Genomic DNA, 17,067 nt, shown 5'->3' with positions numbered 1-17,067 from the left:
AAGTCCTCTGGGGTGCGTGGTGTGCAGTTCTTCTTCTCTTTGGAGAACCAGGTGTCTGGAACTATCCACGATCCATGGAACTGGAGCATTAGCTCTTTCACTCTCAGTGTGCCACATGAAGTTATGATGCGGAATGCCAGTAACCAAAAATCATAAAACCATGACAGGTGATTATATTTATAGATTTACAAAACAAGCGATGCTCAGCGCAGCTGCTCACCACCTTCCAACCAGTGCTAAAACTTGGGAGAGATTTTGTGTGCCAGTGGGTGAGAAGGGATTTGAGGATGATAAAGAAGGATTTGGGGGTTAGAGTTGATCCTTGAGGGATTTGGTGAGATTGGGAATGATATGGGCCTCACTGGTAAGGATTTGGGGATGTTAGATTTGGGGCATTTGGGATTCTTGTGGGTAAGACTGGGTAACAGGGAGGGTGGGCTTGGGAGTCGAAGGTGTCTCAGTTTTGGGGACATAAGTAGGGTGTTGGAGTGTCTCATTATGATTTGAGAGTCCCAGTGAGTTCTGAGGGGCATTTGGGGCTTGAGAATCCAGGGAGGCTTAGATCTGAGGATAGGTGGAGATTCGGGGTCTGCATGGAGAGTTTGGAGGTGAAGGGAGATTTTGTGTTTGGGGTCTGGATGGCTATTTGGGGATGCACGAAGTATTAGTGGTCTGGATGGAGGTTGTGGAGCTGGATAGAGAATTTGGGAGTGAATGGAGATTTCTGTGTGGCTGGAAATTTCTGGGGGATGGAGATTTTGGGAAGTGGGTGGAGATTTTGTGGGTGGAGGAGACTTTTTGGGGCTGGATGTAGATACTGGGGTGGTGAGGGTGTTTTGGAGCTGAACAGTGTTTAGGGACTGGATGGAGATTTTTTGAGACGGACTGAAGATTTGACTGCTGACTAGGAGGAGGCTCCTCTGCATTCAGTTCTTGAGCTTGTAATCACGTCCTTCTGCTTATATCTGCTCAAGTGATGAGAAAGGCTGTTCTGAAAATGTAGAAAGGCATTTGTCATCATTCACTGACTGCTCCTAGAGGGATGGGGGAGAAGATGAGAGGACAAATAATCTGGAACTCAGAGGTTGAGAGAAAAACCTGTTTAATAAGACAGTCAAGGAAGAGAGAAAGAACAGAGATGGTAATGGTCTATGAAGGAATCTATAGGAGATGTACGTTGGACAGAATGGGAGTCAGGGGGCTTGAAGGTGATCTGTAGGAGAGGGGTGAATTGGGACAGATGTGGGGATCCCACAGCGCTGATGTTGGATATGGGGTGGATCAGGAAGGATTTGCATGTATGAAAGAGTGCTAAGGGATTTGAGGGCAAAGAAAGGGTACTGTTGTTAGAGATGAGCATTTGGGGATTTGGTGGGATTGGGAAGCATTTGGGGGCTCTGGTGGGGACTTGAAGGTGTTGGGTTTGAAAAGATCTGGGAATCATTGAGAGGGGAAGAGAGCATCAGGGAGCCCAAAATAGGGAATGTGTATCTAACCCACACAGTGCACCCCAAAGATGAGATGCCTTGTGGAGAGGCATACATGGGGTCTTCCAGCACCCACGTCAGCACCCGGACTCTCATCTCTCTGTATCCAGAGGCTGCAGGCATCGATGACAAAGAAGATGCCAAGGGCAAAAACGAGGACAGCAGCACAGCCCCTCACCACTGCAATCACCAGGTTCCCATGGGACACCAGCTCAGCACCTGAGGGGTGAAGGGATTTGGGTGCCTTCATCCTCAGCATCACCGCGATGGGGAAGGGATGTGATGATACTGCCACCTGTGGGTGACACTGCAGGCACCCAAATGGGGGCTGGTACCTAGCTGGGGGTGAAGGTGTGGGTGCCACCTCCAGTCTCACGCTGTCCCCAAGAGGTGAGGGCACAAAGAGATAAGCCTTGGGGGTGGTAGGAGCACCAGCTTGAATCTCCCCTGCTTTAGCTTGACACCATTCCCTCTGGTCCTATCACTAATGACACGAGACAAGAGGCCAATCCCCAGCTCACTACAACCTCCCTTCAGGAAGTTATAGAGAGCAATGAGGTCTCACCTGAGCCTCCTCTTCTCCAGGCTGAACATTCCCAGCTCCTTCAGCCTTTCCTCATATGGCCTGCGTTCCACACCCCTCACCAGCTTTGTTGCCCTCCTCTGAACACGTTCCAGGGCCTCGATGTCTTTCTTGCAGTGAGGGGCCCAGAACTGGCCACAGTACTCGAGGTGCGGCCTCACCAGAGCTGAGTACAGGGGAACCATCACCTCTCTGCTCCTGCTGGCAACACTTTCTGATGCAAGCCAGGATGCCATTGGCCTTCTTGGCCACCTGGGCACACTGTTGGCTCATGTTCAGCCGAGCATCAACCAACACCCCCAGGTCCATTTCCTCTATGCAGTCCTCCAGCCACTCCGCCCCAAGCCTGTAGCGTTGCCTGGGGTTGTTGTGCCGAAGTGTAGGACCTGGCATTTAGTCTCGTTGAACCTCATCCCGTTGGCCTCAGCCCAGCCCTCCAGCCTGTCCAGATCCCTCTGAATGGTCTCGCCACCCCCAGGCAGATCCACACTTCCAGCCAATTTGGTGTCATCTGCAAAGTTACTGAGGGTGCACTCAATGCCCTCATCCAGGTCATCAAGAAAGATCTGGGACAGGCCCCAGCACCGACCCCTGGGGAACACCACTCGTGACCGGTCGCCAGCTGGATTTAACTCCATTGACCACCACTCCCTGAGCCCGGCCCTCCAGCCAGCTCCTTACCCAGCCAAGAGCGTACCCATCCAAGCCATGGACTGCCAGCTTCTGCAGGAGAATGCTGTGGGAGACAGTGTCAAAGGCCTTGCTGAAGCCTAGGTCGACCACATCAACAGCCTTTCTGATTTCACCTCTACACATCTTAATGACTTCCTTGTATTCATTCTGAGTTGCCTGTCCCTCTTTCCACAGGCGGTAGATTCTCTTTTTCTCCCAGAGCCTCAAGAATAGCTCCCGATTCATCCACGCCGGTCTTCTTCCCCGTCGGCTCATTTTGCAGCTCAGGGGGACTGCCTGCTCCTGCGCCCTTAAGACTTCCTTCTTGAAGAGCAACCGGCTCTCTTGGACCCCTTTACTCGCTAAGACTGAATGCCAGGGGACTCCCCCTATTAGTCCCTTGAACACTTCAAAGTCCACCCTCCTGAAGTCCAAGGTAGCAGTTTTACTGTTCCCCCTCCAGGCTCCACCAAGAATCGAGAAATCTATCACTTCATGGTCACTCTGTCCAAGATGGCCTCCAACCTCCACATCTCCCACCAGACCTCTCCTGTTTGTGAACAGCAGGTCTAGAGGGGCAGTTCCTCTCGTGGGCTCTCTGACCAGCTGCATAAGGAAGTTATCCTCTCTGCATTCCAGAAACCTCCTAGACTGCTTCTTCTGCGCTGTGTTGAATTCCCAGCATATGTCAGGGAAGTTGAAGTCCCCCATGAGCACAAGGGCTGGCGATCTCACAGCTTCTGCCAGCTGCTCATAGAACACCTCATCTGTCTCTTCATCCTGGTTTGGAGGTCTATAGCAGACGCCCACCAGGATGTCTGCCTTGTCAGCCCTTCCCCTGATCTTTACCCATAGGGATTCAACCTTATCATCCCCAGCCACAAGCTCAGTAACATCAAAGCACTCTCTAACATACAGAGCCACACCACCACCCCTTCTTCCTTGCCTATCCTTTCTGAAGAGCTTGTAGCCATCCATTGCAGCACTCCAGTCATGGGAGCAGTCCCACCATGTTTCCGTAATGGCAACTAGGTCATAGCTTGTCTGCCGCACCATGGCTTCCAACTCTTCTTGTTTGTTGCCCATGCTGCGTGCATTGGTGTAGAAGCACTTCAGCCGAGCCCCTCGCCTCGTCCCTAATCCCAGTGCCGCTCCCCCAGGCTCATCTCTAGCAGGCCTGGTTTTATCCCCTACCCGCTTCCTATCTAGTTCAAAGCCCTCTCTACAAGTCCTGCCAGCTCTTGGGCAAGGATCCGTTTCCCCCTTCGAGACAGGTGAGACCCATCAGCCGAACCCAGGCCAGGTGCCAAGTAGACCTCCCCATGATCAAAGAACCCAAAATTCTTGCTTTTGCACCAGCCTTTCAGCCACATGTTTGTAAGGTGTGTTCTTCTGGACGTCTCAGAATCCTTCCCTGCCACTGTAGGAATACAGGCAAATACTACCTGTACGCCTGCTCCTTCAACTAACCTCCCCAGTCTCCTGAAGTCATTTTTCGTAGTCCTCAGGCTTCCGTCAGTGACCTCATCACTGCCAGCCTGGACTATCAATAAGGGATAATAATCAGAGGAGCGGATCAAACTAGGAAGTTTCCTAGAAATATCCCTGACCCGGGCCCCAGGGAGGCAGCACACCTCCCTGCGGGTGGGGGCAGGCCGACATATTGGGCCTTCAGTTCCTCCTAGAAGGGAGTCTCCTATGACTATTACCCTCCTTTCTTTTCTGGAGGAGGCAGTCTTTAAGCGTGCAGCTGGATGCCTCTCCAAAACCCTCCCTGTACTCCACAAATCCATGTCCTGCCCCATAGACCTATGACCCCACAGCCCTCACCACAGCTCTATATCCTGTCTGGTTGCCCCATATCCAGCCTGGTGGCCTTGTATCAAGATATATAGCACCGTGATCTTGTATGCCCAACCCATACAACCACAACCCCACATCCTGCCATATAGTCCCCTGACCCCATATCCCTCCCGTGACTCTCCATTTTTCCCCATTGCCCCATTACAGCCCACATCCCTCAGCCCACCAGGACCCCCACGTGTGCTCACCTCCTCTGTTCACCTCAGTGTCTGTGGGGAGCTGGGTCCCGCCCCATAGATTATGTGGGCAAGGGTGGGGCCGCATTTGGGGGCCACCCCTGCAGAGGCCCTTTGTCCTTTGTGATGGGGTGGGGACACCATCTAGGGTAAGGGACACTACTTGAGGGTGAGGGCACATTCTGGGGGGGAGTAAAAACAAAAGGGGGGGGGGGAGGTGCATATTTTGTGGAACACCCGATAGATCTTTGGGGTAGGCACAGAGGAGCAGTGACCTCAGGGAGGTGTCCTATAGGGCAGCGGTGACATTGGAGGAAGTTTGGTGTTTCCTGAACAGCAAACGTCAGCTGTGTGGTGGCGGGGAGTCCCAGAATAGGAGTAAATGTACAAAAAAGGAGGTATAGTGCTGTGGGGCCGTGTCCCAGCACTGCCGTCACTTTATACATAGATCCAAATACCTTCCATGCAGCATTTCCCTGAGGAACATGTGGAGGTCGGGACAAACATCACCATCCGGTGCTGGAACCAGGGTTTTCGAAGCACCACTTTCCTGCATCAGGACAGGGACTCAGCTCCAATCCAGCACAGGAACCCCAGTATTGGGGGCTCGGCCACCTTGACCCTCTTTAGGTGATTTCAGCCATTGTCCAGGCGAGCACAGCATCACCTGGCTGCTGCCATGCTGGGATAACGGGGCCCACAGCCTGGATTTAGTGGGCATGGAAGCCAGGCAGCTGGGATCCCTCTCTGGGGAAGGGGGCACTGACAAAGTCATGGAAAACATGACAGTGCTCTCCCTCTCTGGACACAACTGCTGTCAGCTGTGAAGGAGAGTTGTCCTGACAGGGACGATGCCACATGTCAGCCAGGGAAGTGGGCAGCATGGAAAGGGGTATCCAGTGTGGGAGGGAATGAGCTGTGCTGGAGGAGGTATGGAATGGGGACCTGAACAATGACCAGTTCTCCCAACATCCAGACAGTGTCCAATGTGGAGGAAGTTTGATTGGCAACTCACCATCATCGTATGGCAACTCACAGACAGTAAGAACCTGGAAATTTGGAGAGGGGCAAGTGGTGGAGGAATTGGCTGATCAACTCTGGCAATAGCAGTTCCACCAACCAGGTGGAAGAAAGGGACAGTTGGGTTCACAGAGCAGTGCCATATCTGGGAGGTTCCAAAGATTCACCTTTCCCACAACTCACCGAGTGGGACGGGACATTTTACTTGGCATCATGGGCAGAATGCCCTGAATAAAGAGCAAGAGGAATCCAGAAGGGCTATCATCTGAGTTGAGAAGGAAGGATTCTTGTTTGGACCGTGTCTGAGTTCCCTGGCAGCTGCTCATGTCTACACGAGCTCAGCCTGATCAAGAGTGCAGAGAGGATACAGGACATGTCAAAAGGACACTGACGGAGACCTGGTAAAGGCGAGGCCATTGTTTGTGGAGTAGGAGGTGCTGCAGTGAGAGCAGTGCAGGAAGATAGATGTGTTGTGCACCAAACTGGATGAGGAACTGAGTCACTGAGAGCGGTGATAAGCAGTTTGCAAGCTGAACTGGAAGTTGAGGCAAAGGTGTGCTTGGGTGCAGAGAGAGCATCGCACAGCTGGCAGAACCATCTGCATGAGGGGTCGATATGCTTGCAGAGAGTGCACAGTTTTTGTACTCGTTTGCAATTAATACATGATTACCATCTCATTACCTTTCAACCAGATCCATCAGCTTTTCCACTCTGTGAGAAGAACCCTTTGCAGACCTGGAGCAGATACAAGCAGAAGAACAGCAGGTTTGCGTCAAGGGAAGCTGAAGAACGAAATGCGGAGGCTGCAAAACTTGTTGCCAAGTGAAGATAAGAAAGTTGAATAGATGTCCTGTTGTTGAAGATAAGGCAGCAAAACAGGTTGCTCAACTCGGTGTAACATCAGTGGGAACAGGTTCGTTCTGCCCCCCTTGTAAGGCAAGAAATTCACAATGAGAAATAATTACCAGCCTTCTTCCCACGTGGTTTCCAGGAAGGCAGTGAGATGGTGAGTGGAGGACGTTCCTTCGCTTTCTGCTCTGCCCAAACTCACCACACAGTTAGGAGATATTTTCCCTTTCCCTTTGGTGTGATATATTCCTCTTGATTCCTTTTATACTGTGTTATATCACATTCCTTTACCATTTTGAGTAAAACAGTTTTCTCCTTATCTCAATCAAGTAAATCCTCCATCTCTCCTGCCTGATGACTTCCTGAGGAGGAAGGTTAAGGTGGGAAGGGCCTAGCTCCTCCATGTCATGAACAGAAGTCTCCCTTCCCTTCCCTTCCCTTCCCTTCCCTTCCCTTCCCTTCCCTTCCCTTCCCTTCCCTTCCCTTCCCTTCCCTTCCCTTCCCTTCCCTTCCCTTCCCTTCCCTTCCCTTCCCTTCCCTTCCCTTCCCTTCCCTTCCCTTCCCTTCCCTTCCCTTCCCTTCCCTTCCCTTCCCTTCCCTTCCCTTCCCTTCCCTTCCCTTCCCTGTTGATATATTGAGCACATGTGACACTGTACACACATGTAATTCACATGAACACATGCAGTGGTACATGCATGTAGTGTACACGTGACTGTAAGCACACACAGCACACCAGCAGTGTGCACAGTTTAATGCATCTGTGCACACAACATCCATGTGCTTGACCACACATATGGGGGACATCTGTGGGGTCCCCAATACGCACATCAGCGTAGATAGTGGAGGTTTGGGGGGCAGCAGGAGAACCATGGTGCCGACTGCTGGGGGACTCAGCTTGCAGCTCAATGTAGGTCAGACAGTCGCTGTCACTGCACAGCACCTGGGGACAGAGGGGGACAGTGCAATGTCACTATGGGGGTCCCCAGTTTTCTTGGGGGGAACATCCGTGTTGTCAGTATGCAGGGGGAGTGTCCAAGAGGGTGAGTTTGGGGCTGAGATTTGGGGTCTCCAGGGGCCAGACACTGGAGACTGTGGGAGTGTTTTGGGCTTCATTACTCAATTTGAGGGTGTGCGTGGGGTCTGGCGGCTTGGTAAGCACCAGGGTGTCTGGGAATTTAAATGTGGATCTTGGGGAGCTCCCTGGTTCAGATTGGATGCTTCCATAGACTGGATTTGGGGATTAACTTAATTTTGGGACAAGACATATGGGGCTGGGGGTCTTGCGAGTTCCCCATGGGCAGGGACTGGGGTTCCCGAGTTGGGTGTGGGGTCTCAAGGGACGGATTGGAATTTGAGGTTGGCTGACACAGACACTGACCCGGAGCTACACGGCCTCTGGCCTTCTGGGGTTGCATCTGCATCAAACATTGGAGGGGACAAATGTGAGTGCTGTGGGGGGCACCGAGGGACATTTGGGGTGTGTATAGGGGATCAAAGGGGAGGCTGAAGACAATAGGGGGATCCATAAAGAGATGGAAGAAATGCAATCCATTCCCCACCATGGCTCTCATCTCTCCACATCCAGCGTCTGTGGGCAGTGCGGAGGAAGACCACAATGAAGACGTGGATGAAGACAAAGGCAGCAGCACAGCCCCGCACCACTGCCACCACCAGGTTCCTGTCCATCTGCTCCGTGCCACCTGCGGGGTGTGGGTACAAGAGTGACATGCAGCCCTTGTTCATCACTGATGGAAATGCACCACCTCTGGTGGAGCTGTGCGGAGAAATGGGGTTTTGTTGCTGAGAAGGCTTTCTGTCAGACTGTGTCACTGTGCTCACTGCAGCAGTGCTCATTCCCATGACAATAAATCAGAGGTTTTTTTTTTGGAGCTACCCCCATCTGTGTTGCTCACCCAGGCATTCAGTGCAGCCCAGGCACGGACTGGAGTTGTAGGCCCATGGGGTTATGCTGTGGGATTGCGCGACCCCACATCTATAGGGAAATGCATGGGTAAGGGTTCAGAATGTCTGTAGGAGGATGTGGGCTCTCCAAATCTGTGGGGTGAGCAATGAGATGGGGTTTTGGAGTGCATATGAGGGTGTGCATCTCCAAATCTATGGGTGATCTATGCAGCAGGACTCCAATTTGTGCCCCACATCTCTGAACCTCCATTTTAGTACATTTACTTCGAATTTGAAACTTCCTCCCACAGCACAGCAGACGTCTGTGGTCATTAAGGAAATGCTGAATTTCCTCCAATGTCACTACAGCCCCATATGACTCCCCCCCCCCAGATGATTGCCCTGCTGATCCCCAAATTACACAACCTTGGGGAGCTCGAACAGAAGAGCACCCTCCCAGTTTTTCCTCCCCCAAAATGTCCCCTTGCCCTCAAGTACTGTACCCTATCTTAGGGGGTAGATTTGGGTGCACTGGGATTGAGACCGGGGGATCAAGGATGGACAACAGCAATGGCATTGACCCCACAGGGCTGGAGATGAATAAATCCCATTGTTTTGAGATCAGTGGGTTCCACCTTGGGGAACCTGGTAAACATAACCTAATGTCATTGACACCAGTGTCCCCAACACCTCCACTGCTGACATCACCACTCCCAGAGGCTCCAAGATCCCCAGTCTCAACATCTACAGCATCTCCAGCCCCAAGACCAACCTCAACATCTCCACCCTCCAATTCTCTGCCTGCACAACCCCAAAAACTCCCCACATCCCCACCACCACCTCATGGAACTCTCAGAACGCCTCTGAGACTCAACCCCACATGGTCTACCACTGCTACGATGACTTCTCCCCAACCCAGCTGCGCTTTGTTCTCCCGCTGCGCCTTGTACTCTTCCTCGTCCTCTTCCTCCTCCCCTTTGCCATCACCATGTTCTGCTATGTCCACATCATCCGTGCCCTCCTCACTCGACCCCACATCCCACTGCAGAAGAAGTACCGCACTGTGGGGCTGGCCGTGGCCACCACGGTCAACTTTGTCATCTGCTTTGGTCCCTACAACCTCTCGCATGTGGTGGGCTTTGTGCAGCAGCGCAGCCCCACATGGAGGACCTACGCTGTGCTCCTCACCACCCTCAGCCCCGCGCTCGACCCCTTCATCTTCTATTTCTCCTCCAGTGCTGTGCGGAGGGCGGTCAGAGGGGTGGTGGGGGCAGTTTGTGGCACAATCCGTGAGTTTAGGGGTTGGTGTGGGTGGGGGAGTGAGGGGGGGAGTGGGGGAGAGTGAGCCCCAACCAGGAGGAGGTTCTGGGGTAAATAAGGTTGTTGTGATTGGAGTGGGTTTAATGGGGTGGGAGGTCAGAAATGGGGACAGGTGTGTTGTTTTTGTGGTAAGAGTGGTTCCGTGGATGCGTCCGGTGTTTGTGGATCAATCAACACTTGGTCGCTGTTGGGTTGTCCTACTGGGTTAGAGTCAATAAAGACTCGTGGATGTGGTCAGTGTGGTCAATGAGGTCACATAGATCAGTGTGGTCAATGCAGAACCCTGAGTGTGACGTAATGTTTTCCCCAATGTCCACTGGGATTGGGGTCAATGTGGACTAATGGATCTGACCCAATGTTGCTTTACGCCCAGTGCTCCCAATTGCTTCAGTGTCCCCATGTCTGCAATGCCCTCAATATCCAGCAATGTCCCCAGTTCCTCCAGTGACTCCAATATCCCCAGTGCCCTCAGTACCTCGTATGGGCAGGGCTGAGCAGGAGGAAAGAGCATCCCTCTACACTCCAGAGATCAGTTCACCCATCAGCTGTCTCCCAGACAACACATCTGGCCGTGGTCTCCAGGAGGCTGAAAGTTCTTCCCAAAAAGAATGCAGGTTCCCGGGCGAGTGCCCACCCCAAAACTCATCCATGCAGGTCTTCCACAGGAGGGAGTGCCTGAGCCTGCACTCAGGTCCTTGCCAAGGGCAAGGCGATCAGCTGCACGCCTCCAGACTGCCTTCAGACAGAAGGAAAGAAAGGTGTCTGTCACAGGGGACTCCTTCTGATGGGAAAAAAGGCTCTGACTCAGTGGCCAGACCCTACCTGTAGGGAAAGTGTGCTGCCTTTCTTGTTGCCAGCTCAGGACATCAGCAGGAGACTCCCTGCTCTGGTTCACCCCCCTGGTTGTTCTCCCTCACTGATGGCTCAAGCTGGCAGTGATGCAGTCACCAAGAGAAGCTTGAGGGCCCTGCAAAGGCACTGGGTTGCTCACTGGATGGAGTGGGAGCACATGTGGCGTTCTCCTCTGTCCGCTCAGTAGCTGTGAAGGATACTGAGAGGTCAGGGAAACACATATGATAAATATGTGGCTGAATGGTTGGTGCCACAGCAGAAGTTTTGTTTCTTCTTTTTCTGACCAGAGGGCGCTGTACTCTGTGCTGTGCTGATGGTTGCAGGTGGATCCCACCTGTCTGAAAGGGAGAAGCGGATCTCAGACCAGGAGCTGGCTTGTTTCCCTGAGAGGGCTTCAAACTGGCAGGCCTTTGGGGACAGCGTGAGATATGGAGGGGTGACAGCCTGTGTGGGACACTACAACTGGGGCATGTGTGCACGGCTCTGTGTGTCAGCCATTGGGTGCCCTCAGTACCACCAACTCTTGGGGGCCACAAATCCCACATCAGGAGGTGATGCAACAGAGAAACGTCCAGAAGAGGAAGTGACAGTGGCTCTGAGGCTGCTTCCTGCCCCCACTGCAGTCCCAAAGCTGTTCCTGTCTCATGGCACCAATGGTGCTGGCCCTCATCCTGGGTGAGTGACAATGGGGACGTGGTGCCACGGGGGTTGGTGGCCTTATGTGCGATCAGGACCGTGTCCCTTGCAGGTTGGTGGCTGGTGGCAGCGAGCAGGGCCCGGCAACATGAGTGTGGTGATAGGGGGTTTATGGTGAGAGAGGGAGGGGAGCGTGGTCAGGGGGCCATCAGAGGGCACAGGAGGGTGTGCAGGGACAAGGCTGACTGCTGTCCCCTGTCCTCGTGCCCCGACCCTCCCTGTCTCTGCACCCCAGCCAGGGGGGTCCCTTGGGGACACTGTCACCCTGAGGTGCCACCTGCCGAAGCCGGCTGCATGGGTTGAGCTTTACCAGGATGGACTAGGGAGTCAGTGTGTGAGGGCCGCCTGCACTGCCCGTTCAGTAAGGCAGCAGTGGGAGTGGAGGTCTTGTGTCAGCATGGGTGAGTGCTCCTGTCTTTTTTTCAGCTGACTTGCTCTCCTGTTGACAGGCCCTGACGCCACCATTTCAAACATGTGCTCACCAGGAAACGTGCTTCCCACGCAAAGACTGTGGCAACGCAGACAGAGGGTCTGCTCAGTAATGTTCAGGTCTCTGGCTGCCGGGAGTGCCTCAGCCTGCTGCTGCCGGGGGAGGATGGGAAGGATGCCACTTGCGTGCAGTGTGAGCAGCTGGCCGAGCTGCTCAACCTGGTGGTGGAGCTCAGGCAGGAGGTAGATAGACTGCGGACCATCAGAGAGTGCGAGCGGGAGATTGACTGGTGGAGTGACTCTGTGCGAGAAAGGCGCAGAGATTGCACTTCCCAGACTGAGGGAGTAATGGACCCTCTCTCTCTCCATAGTCAAACAGGGAGAGACAGCTTGAGAGGAGAGGAGGAATGGCAGCAGGTCTCAGCCCAGCGTCGCAGGCAACCCCCATCCCGACCTCCCTCGGTTCCCTGGTCCCTCTCAGTAACAGGTATGAAGCCCTGAAACCAGAGGGAGTGGTGAGTGATGATGACGTGGGAGCACTGCCGCCAAGCTTGCCCAAGGTGAGGCGGTCAGCTCCACGTTTGAAGACTGCCTCCTCCAAGAAAGAAAGGAGGGTGCTAGTTGTCGGCGACTCTCTTCTGAGAGGAACAGAGGGTCCAATATGTCGGCCTGACCCTACCCACAGGGAGGTGTGCTGCCTTCCTGCGGCCCGGCTCAGGGATATTTCCAGAAAACTCCCCAGCCTTATCCGCCCCTCTGATTATTGCCCTTTATTGATAGTTCAGGCCGGCAGCGATGGGATCGCTGATAGACGCCTGAGGATTATAAAAAATGATTTTAGGAGACTGGGGAAGTTAGTTGGTGGAGCGGGCATACAAGTAGTTTTTACCAGTATTCCCTTGGTGGCAGGGACAAACACTGAGATGACCAGGAAAAGCCATCTTATAAATGCATGGCTGAGAGCATTTGCTGAGGTGCAAGCGCAAAAATTTTGGATTCTTTGATCACGGGGCGGTCTACTCGGCACTTGGACTGAGGTGTGCTGATGGGAATTGCCTGTCTCCAAAGGAAAACAGATACTTGCCCAGGAGCTGACAAGACTTGTAGAGAGGGCTGTAAACTAGATAGGAAGGGGGCAGGGGATAAAGCCAGGCCTACTAGAGATCAGCCTGGGGAAGTGGTATTGGGATTAGGTGAGAGGCGAGGGGCTCAGCTGAGGTGCGTCTACACTAATGCACGCAGCATGGGCAGCAAGCAAGAAGAGTTGGAAGCCATTGTGCAGCAGGCAAACTATGACCTAGTTGCCATAACGGAAACGTGGTGGGATTGCTCCCATGACTGGAGCGCTGCAATGGATGGCTACAGACTCTTCAGGAAGGATAGGCAAGGAAGGAGGGGTGGCAGTGTGGCTCTCTGCATTAGGGATTGCTTTTATGCTACTGAGATTGTGACTGGGGACGATAACGTTGAATCCCTATGGGTAAAGATCAGAGGAAGGGCTGACAAGGCAGACATCCTGGTGGGCGTCTGTTAGAAACCTCCAAACCAGGATGAAGAGACAGACGAGCTATTCTATAAGCAGCTGGCACGAGCTGCACGGTCGCCAGCCCTTGTCCTCATGGGGGACTTCAACTTCCCTGACATATGCTGGGAGTACAGCACAGCACAGAAGAAGCAGTCTAGGAGGTTTCTGGAATGCAGAGAGGATAACTTCCTGATGCAGCTGGTCAGAGAGCCCACGAGAGGAACTGCCCCGCTAGACCTGCTGTTCACAAACAGGGAAGGTCTGGTGGGAGATGTGGAGGTTGGAGGCTGTCTTGGACAGAGTGACCATGAAGTGATAGATTTCTAAATTCATGGTGGAGGCTGGAGGGGGAATAGTAAAACTGCTACCTTGGACTTCCGGAGGGCGGACTTTGAAGTGTTCAAGAGCCTAATAGGGGGAGTCCCCTGGCATTCAGTCTTAGCGAGTAAAGGGGTCCAAGAGAGCCGGTTGCTCTTCAAGAAGGAAGTCTTAAGGGCGCAGGAGCAGGCAGTCCCCCTGAGCTGCAAAATGAGCTGACGGGGAAGAAGACCGGCGTGGATGAATCGGGAGCTATTCTTGAGGCTCCGGGAGAAAAAGAGAATGTACTGCCTGTGGAAAGAGGGACAGGCAACTCAGAATGAATACAAGGAAGTCGTTAGGATGTGTAGAGGTGAAATCAGAAAGGCAAAACCCCAGCTTGAATTTAACCTGGCCGCTGGGGTGAAAAGGACTAAGAAACTCTTTTATAAATACATTAACAGTAAGAGGAGGACAAAGGAGAATATCCCCTCTTTGCTGGATGAGGCTGGGAATGTGACCGCTGAGGATAAGGAAAAGGCGGAGGTTCTGAATGCCTTCTTTACGTCTGCCTTTAAAAGGTAGACCAGATATTCTCAGGGTACTCCTCTCTCAGACCTGGTAGTCTGGGCTGGGGAGCAGACTAACCCCCCTGTGATTCTGGAAGAAACAGTCAGAGACCTACTACTCCAACTGGACTGCCACAAGTCCATGGGGCCAGATGAGATCCACCCCAGAGTGCTGAGGGAACTGGCGGAGGTGAGAGCCGAGCCGCTTTCCATCTCCTATCAGCGCTCCTTCTTGACTGGTGAGGTCCCAGAAGACTGGAGGCTTACCAATGTGACTCCCATTTACTAGAAAGGTCGTAAGGAGGATCCGGAGAACTACAGGCCTGTTAGCCTGACCTCGGTGCCAGGGAAGGTTATGGAAGAGATTGTCTTGAGGGAGATCACGCGGCAAGTGCGGGACAACCGGGGGACCAGGCCTAGCCAGCATGGGTTCATGAAGGGCAGGTCCTGCTTGACCAACCTGATCTCCTATGATCTAGTCACCCGCCTGGTGGATAAGGGAAAAGCTGTTGATGTGGTCTATCTAGACTTCAGCGAGGCCTATGACACTGTCTCCCACAGTATTCTCCTGCAGAAGCTGGCAGTCCATGGCTTGGACAGGTACACTCTTGGCTGGGTAAGGAGCTGGCCGGGCCCAGAGAGTGGTGGTGAAAGGAGTTAAATCCAGCTGGCGACCGGTCACGAGTGGTGTTCCCCAGGGGTCGGTGCTGGGGCCTGTCCTCTTCGAGATCTTTATTGATGACCTGGATGAGGGCATCGAGTGCACCCTCAGTAAATTCGCAGATGACACCAAATTGGCTGGAAGTGTGGATCTGCCTGGGGGTGGCGAGACCATACAGAGGGATCTGGACAGGCTGGAGGGCTGGGCTGAGGCCAAAGGGATGAGGTTCAACGAGACCAAATGCCAGGTCCTACACTTCGGCACAACAACCCCAGGCAACGCTACAGGCTTGGGGCGGAGTGGCTGGAGGACTGCATAGAGGAAATGGACCTGGGGGTGTTGGTTGATGCTCGGCTGAACATGAGCCAACAGTGTGCCCAGGTGGCCAAGAAGGCCAATGGCATCCTGGTTTGCATCAGAAAGTGTTGCCAGCAGGAGCAGAGAGGTGATGGTTCCCCTGTACTCAGCTCTGGTGAGGCCGCACCTCGAGTACTGTGGCCAGTTCTGGGCCCCTCACTGGAAGAAAGACATCGAGGCCCTGGAACGTGTTCAGAGGAGGGCAACAAAGCTGGTGAGGGGTGTGGAACACAGGCCATATAAGGAAAGGCTGAAGGAGCTGGGAATGTTCAGCCTGGAGAAGAGGAGGCTCAGGTGAGACCTCATTGCTCTCTATAACTTCCCGAAGGGAGGTTGTAGTGAGCTGGGGGTTGGCCTCTTCTCTCGTGTCATTAGTGATAGGACCAGAGGGAATGGTGTCAAGCTAAAGCAGGGGAGATTCAAGCTGGTGCTCCTACCACCCCAAGGGCTATCTCTTTGTGCCCTCACCTCTTGGGGACAGTGTGAGACTGGAGGTGGCACCCACACCTTCACCCCCAGGTTGGTACCAGCCCCCATTTGGGTGCCTGCAGTGTCACCCACAGGTGGCAGTATCATCACATCCCTTCCCCATCGCGGTGATGCTGAGGATGAAGGCACCCAAATCCCTTCACCCCTCAGATGCTGAGTTGGTGTCCCATGGGAACCAGCCATCTGCCAGGGTTGAGCTTTACCAGGATGGACTTCTGAGATCCTACAAGGACGTGGACAAGCATCAGGTCATGGCTGAGTTCTCCTTGGTTTGCGTAAAGCTGGAAGATGTAATGAAGGATTGGTGCCAATACCGGGTTTTGGAGCCACCAGGAAGATCAGAGAAGAGTGTCCCCATCGAGTTGGTGGTGACAGGTGAGGGTTATGGGGAAAGCAGATGGCCCTCGGCATTCTCCACAGGGCCATGTCCTATCTCTGTTCTCCCTCTGCATCCAGATAGTCAATATTCCCCACCTAACATTTCCATGAGCCCTGACAAAAGCGTGGCAGTGGGGACCAATGTCACCATCCGCTGCTGGAACCAGGGATATGGGGGCATCATCTTCCTGCACAAGGATGGGCACTCAGCCCCTCTCCAGCACCAGGACCCCAGTGATGAAGGCATGGCCACCTTCATCCTTGTTGCGGTGACCACAGCTGACAATGGCACCTACAGGTGCTCCTACCACCCCAAGGCTTATCTCTTTGTGTCCTCGCCTCTTGGGGACAGCGTGAAACTGGAGGTGGCACCGACACCTGCACCCCCAGGTAGTTCCCAGCCCCCCATTTGGGTGCCTCCAGTGTCACCCACAGGTGGCAGTATCATCACATCCCTTCCCCATCGAGGTGATGCTGAGGATGAAGGCACCCAAATACCTTCACCCCTCAGGTGCTGAGTTGGTGTCCCATGGGAACCTGGTGATTGCAGTGGTGAGGGGCTGTGCTGCTGTCCTCGTTTTTGCCCTCAGAATTTTCTTTGTCATCGATGCCCACAGCCTCTGGATACGGAGAGATGAGAGTCTGGGTGCTGACGTGGGTGCTGGAAGCCCCCAATAATGCCTCCCCAGAAGGCATCTCATCTTTGGGGTGCACTGTGTGGGTTAGATACACATTCCTTATTTTGGGCTCCCTGATGCTCTCTTCCCCTCTCAATGATTCCCAGATCTTTTCAAACCCAACACCTTCAAGTCCCCACCAGAGCCCCCAAATGCTTCCCAATCCCACCAAATCCCCAAATGCTCATCTCTAACAACAGTACCCTTTCTTTGCGTTCAAATCCCTTAGCACTCTTTCATACACACAAATCCTTCCGGATCTACC

The 17,067-nt window shown here is 53.5% G+C and overlaps 2 protein-coding genes and 1 pseudogene across 2 annotated transcripts; 2 read left to right on the top strand and 1 right to left on the bottom strand.

Annotated features, from left to right (window-relative positions):
- Positions 1–1,816: 1,816 nt before the first annotated feature.
- LOC149914191 (uncharacterized) lies at positions 1,817–4,943 on the bottom strand. Its single transcript, XM_090127750.1, has 2 exons — positions 2,053–4,943; positions 1,817–1,971 (listed from the first exon to the last, which is right to left on the bottom strand). The coding sequence occupies exon 1, from the start codon at positions 3,826–3,828 to the stop codon at positions 2,626–2,628; it is 1,203 nt and encodes a 400-aa protein (XP_089983876.1). The 5' UTR covers positions 3,829–4,943; the 3' UTR covers positions 1,817–1,971; positions 2,053–2,625.
- Positions 4,944–9,109: 4,166 nt separating this feature from the next.
- Positions 9,110–11,538, top strand: LOC149914190 (G protein-coupled receptor 42-like; annotated as a pseudogene).
- A 4,245-nt stretch (positions 11,539–15,783) lies between these two features.
- LOC149914189 (osteoclast-associated immunoglobulin-like receptor) lies at positions 15,784–16,643 on the top strand. Its single transcript, XM_090127534.1, has 2 exons — positions 15,784–16,122; positions 16,204–16,643. The coding sequence occupies exons 1-2, from the start codon at positions 15,858–15,860 to the stop codon at positions 16,641–16,643; spliced, it is 705 nt and encodes a 234-aa protein (XP_089983660.1). The 5' UTR covers positions 15,784–15,857.
- Positions 16,644–17,067: the final 424 nt, after the last annotated feature.

This window comes from Phasianus colchicus, chromosome 31, assembly GCF_987193195.1.
Source record: "Phasianus colchicus chromosome 31, bPhaCol1.hap1.1, whole genome shotgun sequence".
Classification (NCBI taxonomy): Eukaryota; Metazoa; Chordata; class Aves; order Galliformes; family Phasianidae; genus Phasianus; species Phasianus colchicus.
Note: the sequence above shows the minus strand (reverse complement) of the source record. Positions and strands in the feature narration are given on the sequence as shown.

Excerpts from the sequence above, each read along its gene's own strand:
- LOC149914191 (XM_090127750.1), bottom strand. The coding sequence starts at position 3,828 with ATGGGCAACAAACAAGAAGAGTTGGAAGCCATGGTGCGGCAGACAAGC.
- LOC149914189 (XM_090127534.1), top strand. The coding sequence starts at position 15,858 with ATGCTGAGGATGAAGGCACCCAAATCCCTTCACCCCTCAGATGCTGAG. Across the intron at positions 16,123-16,203 it reads CATCGAGTTGGTGGTGACAG|ATAGTCAATATTCCCCACCT; the intron begins GTGAGGGTTATG and ends CTCTGCATCCAG.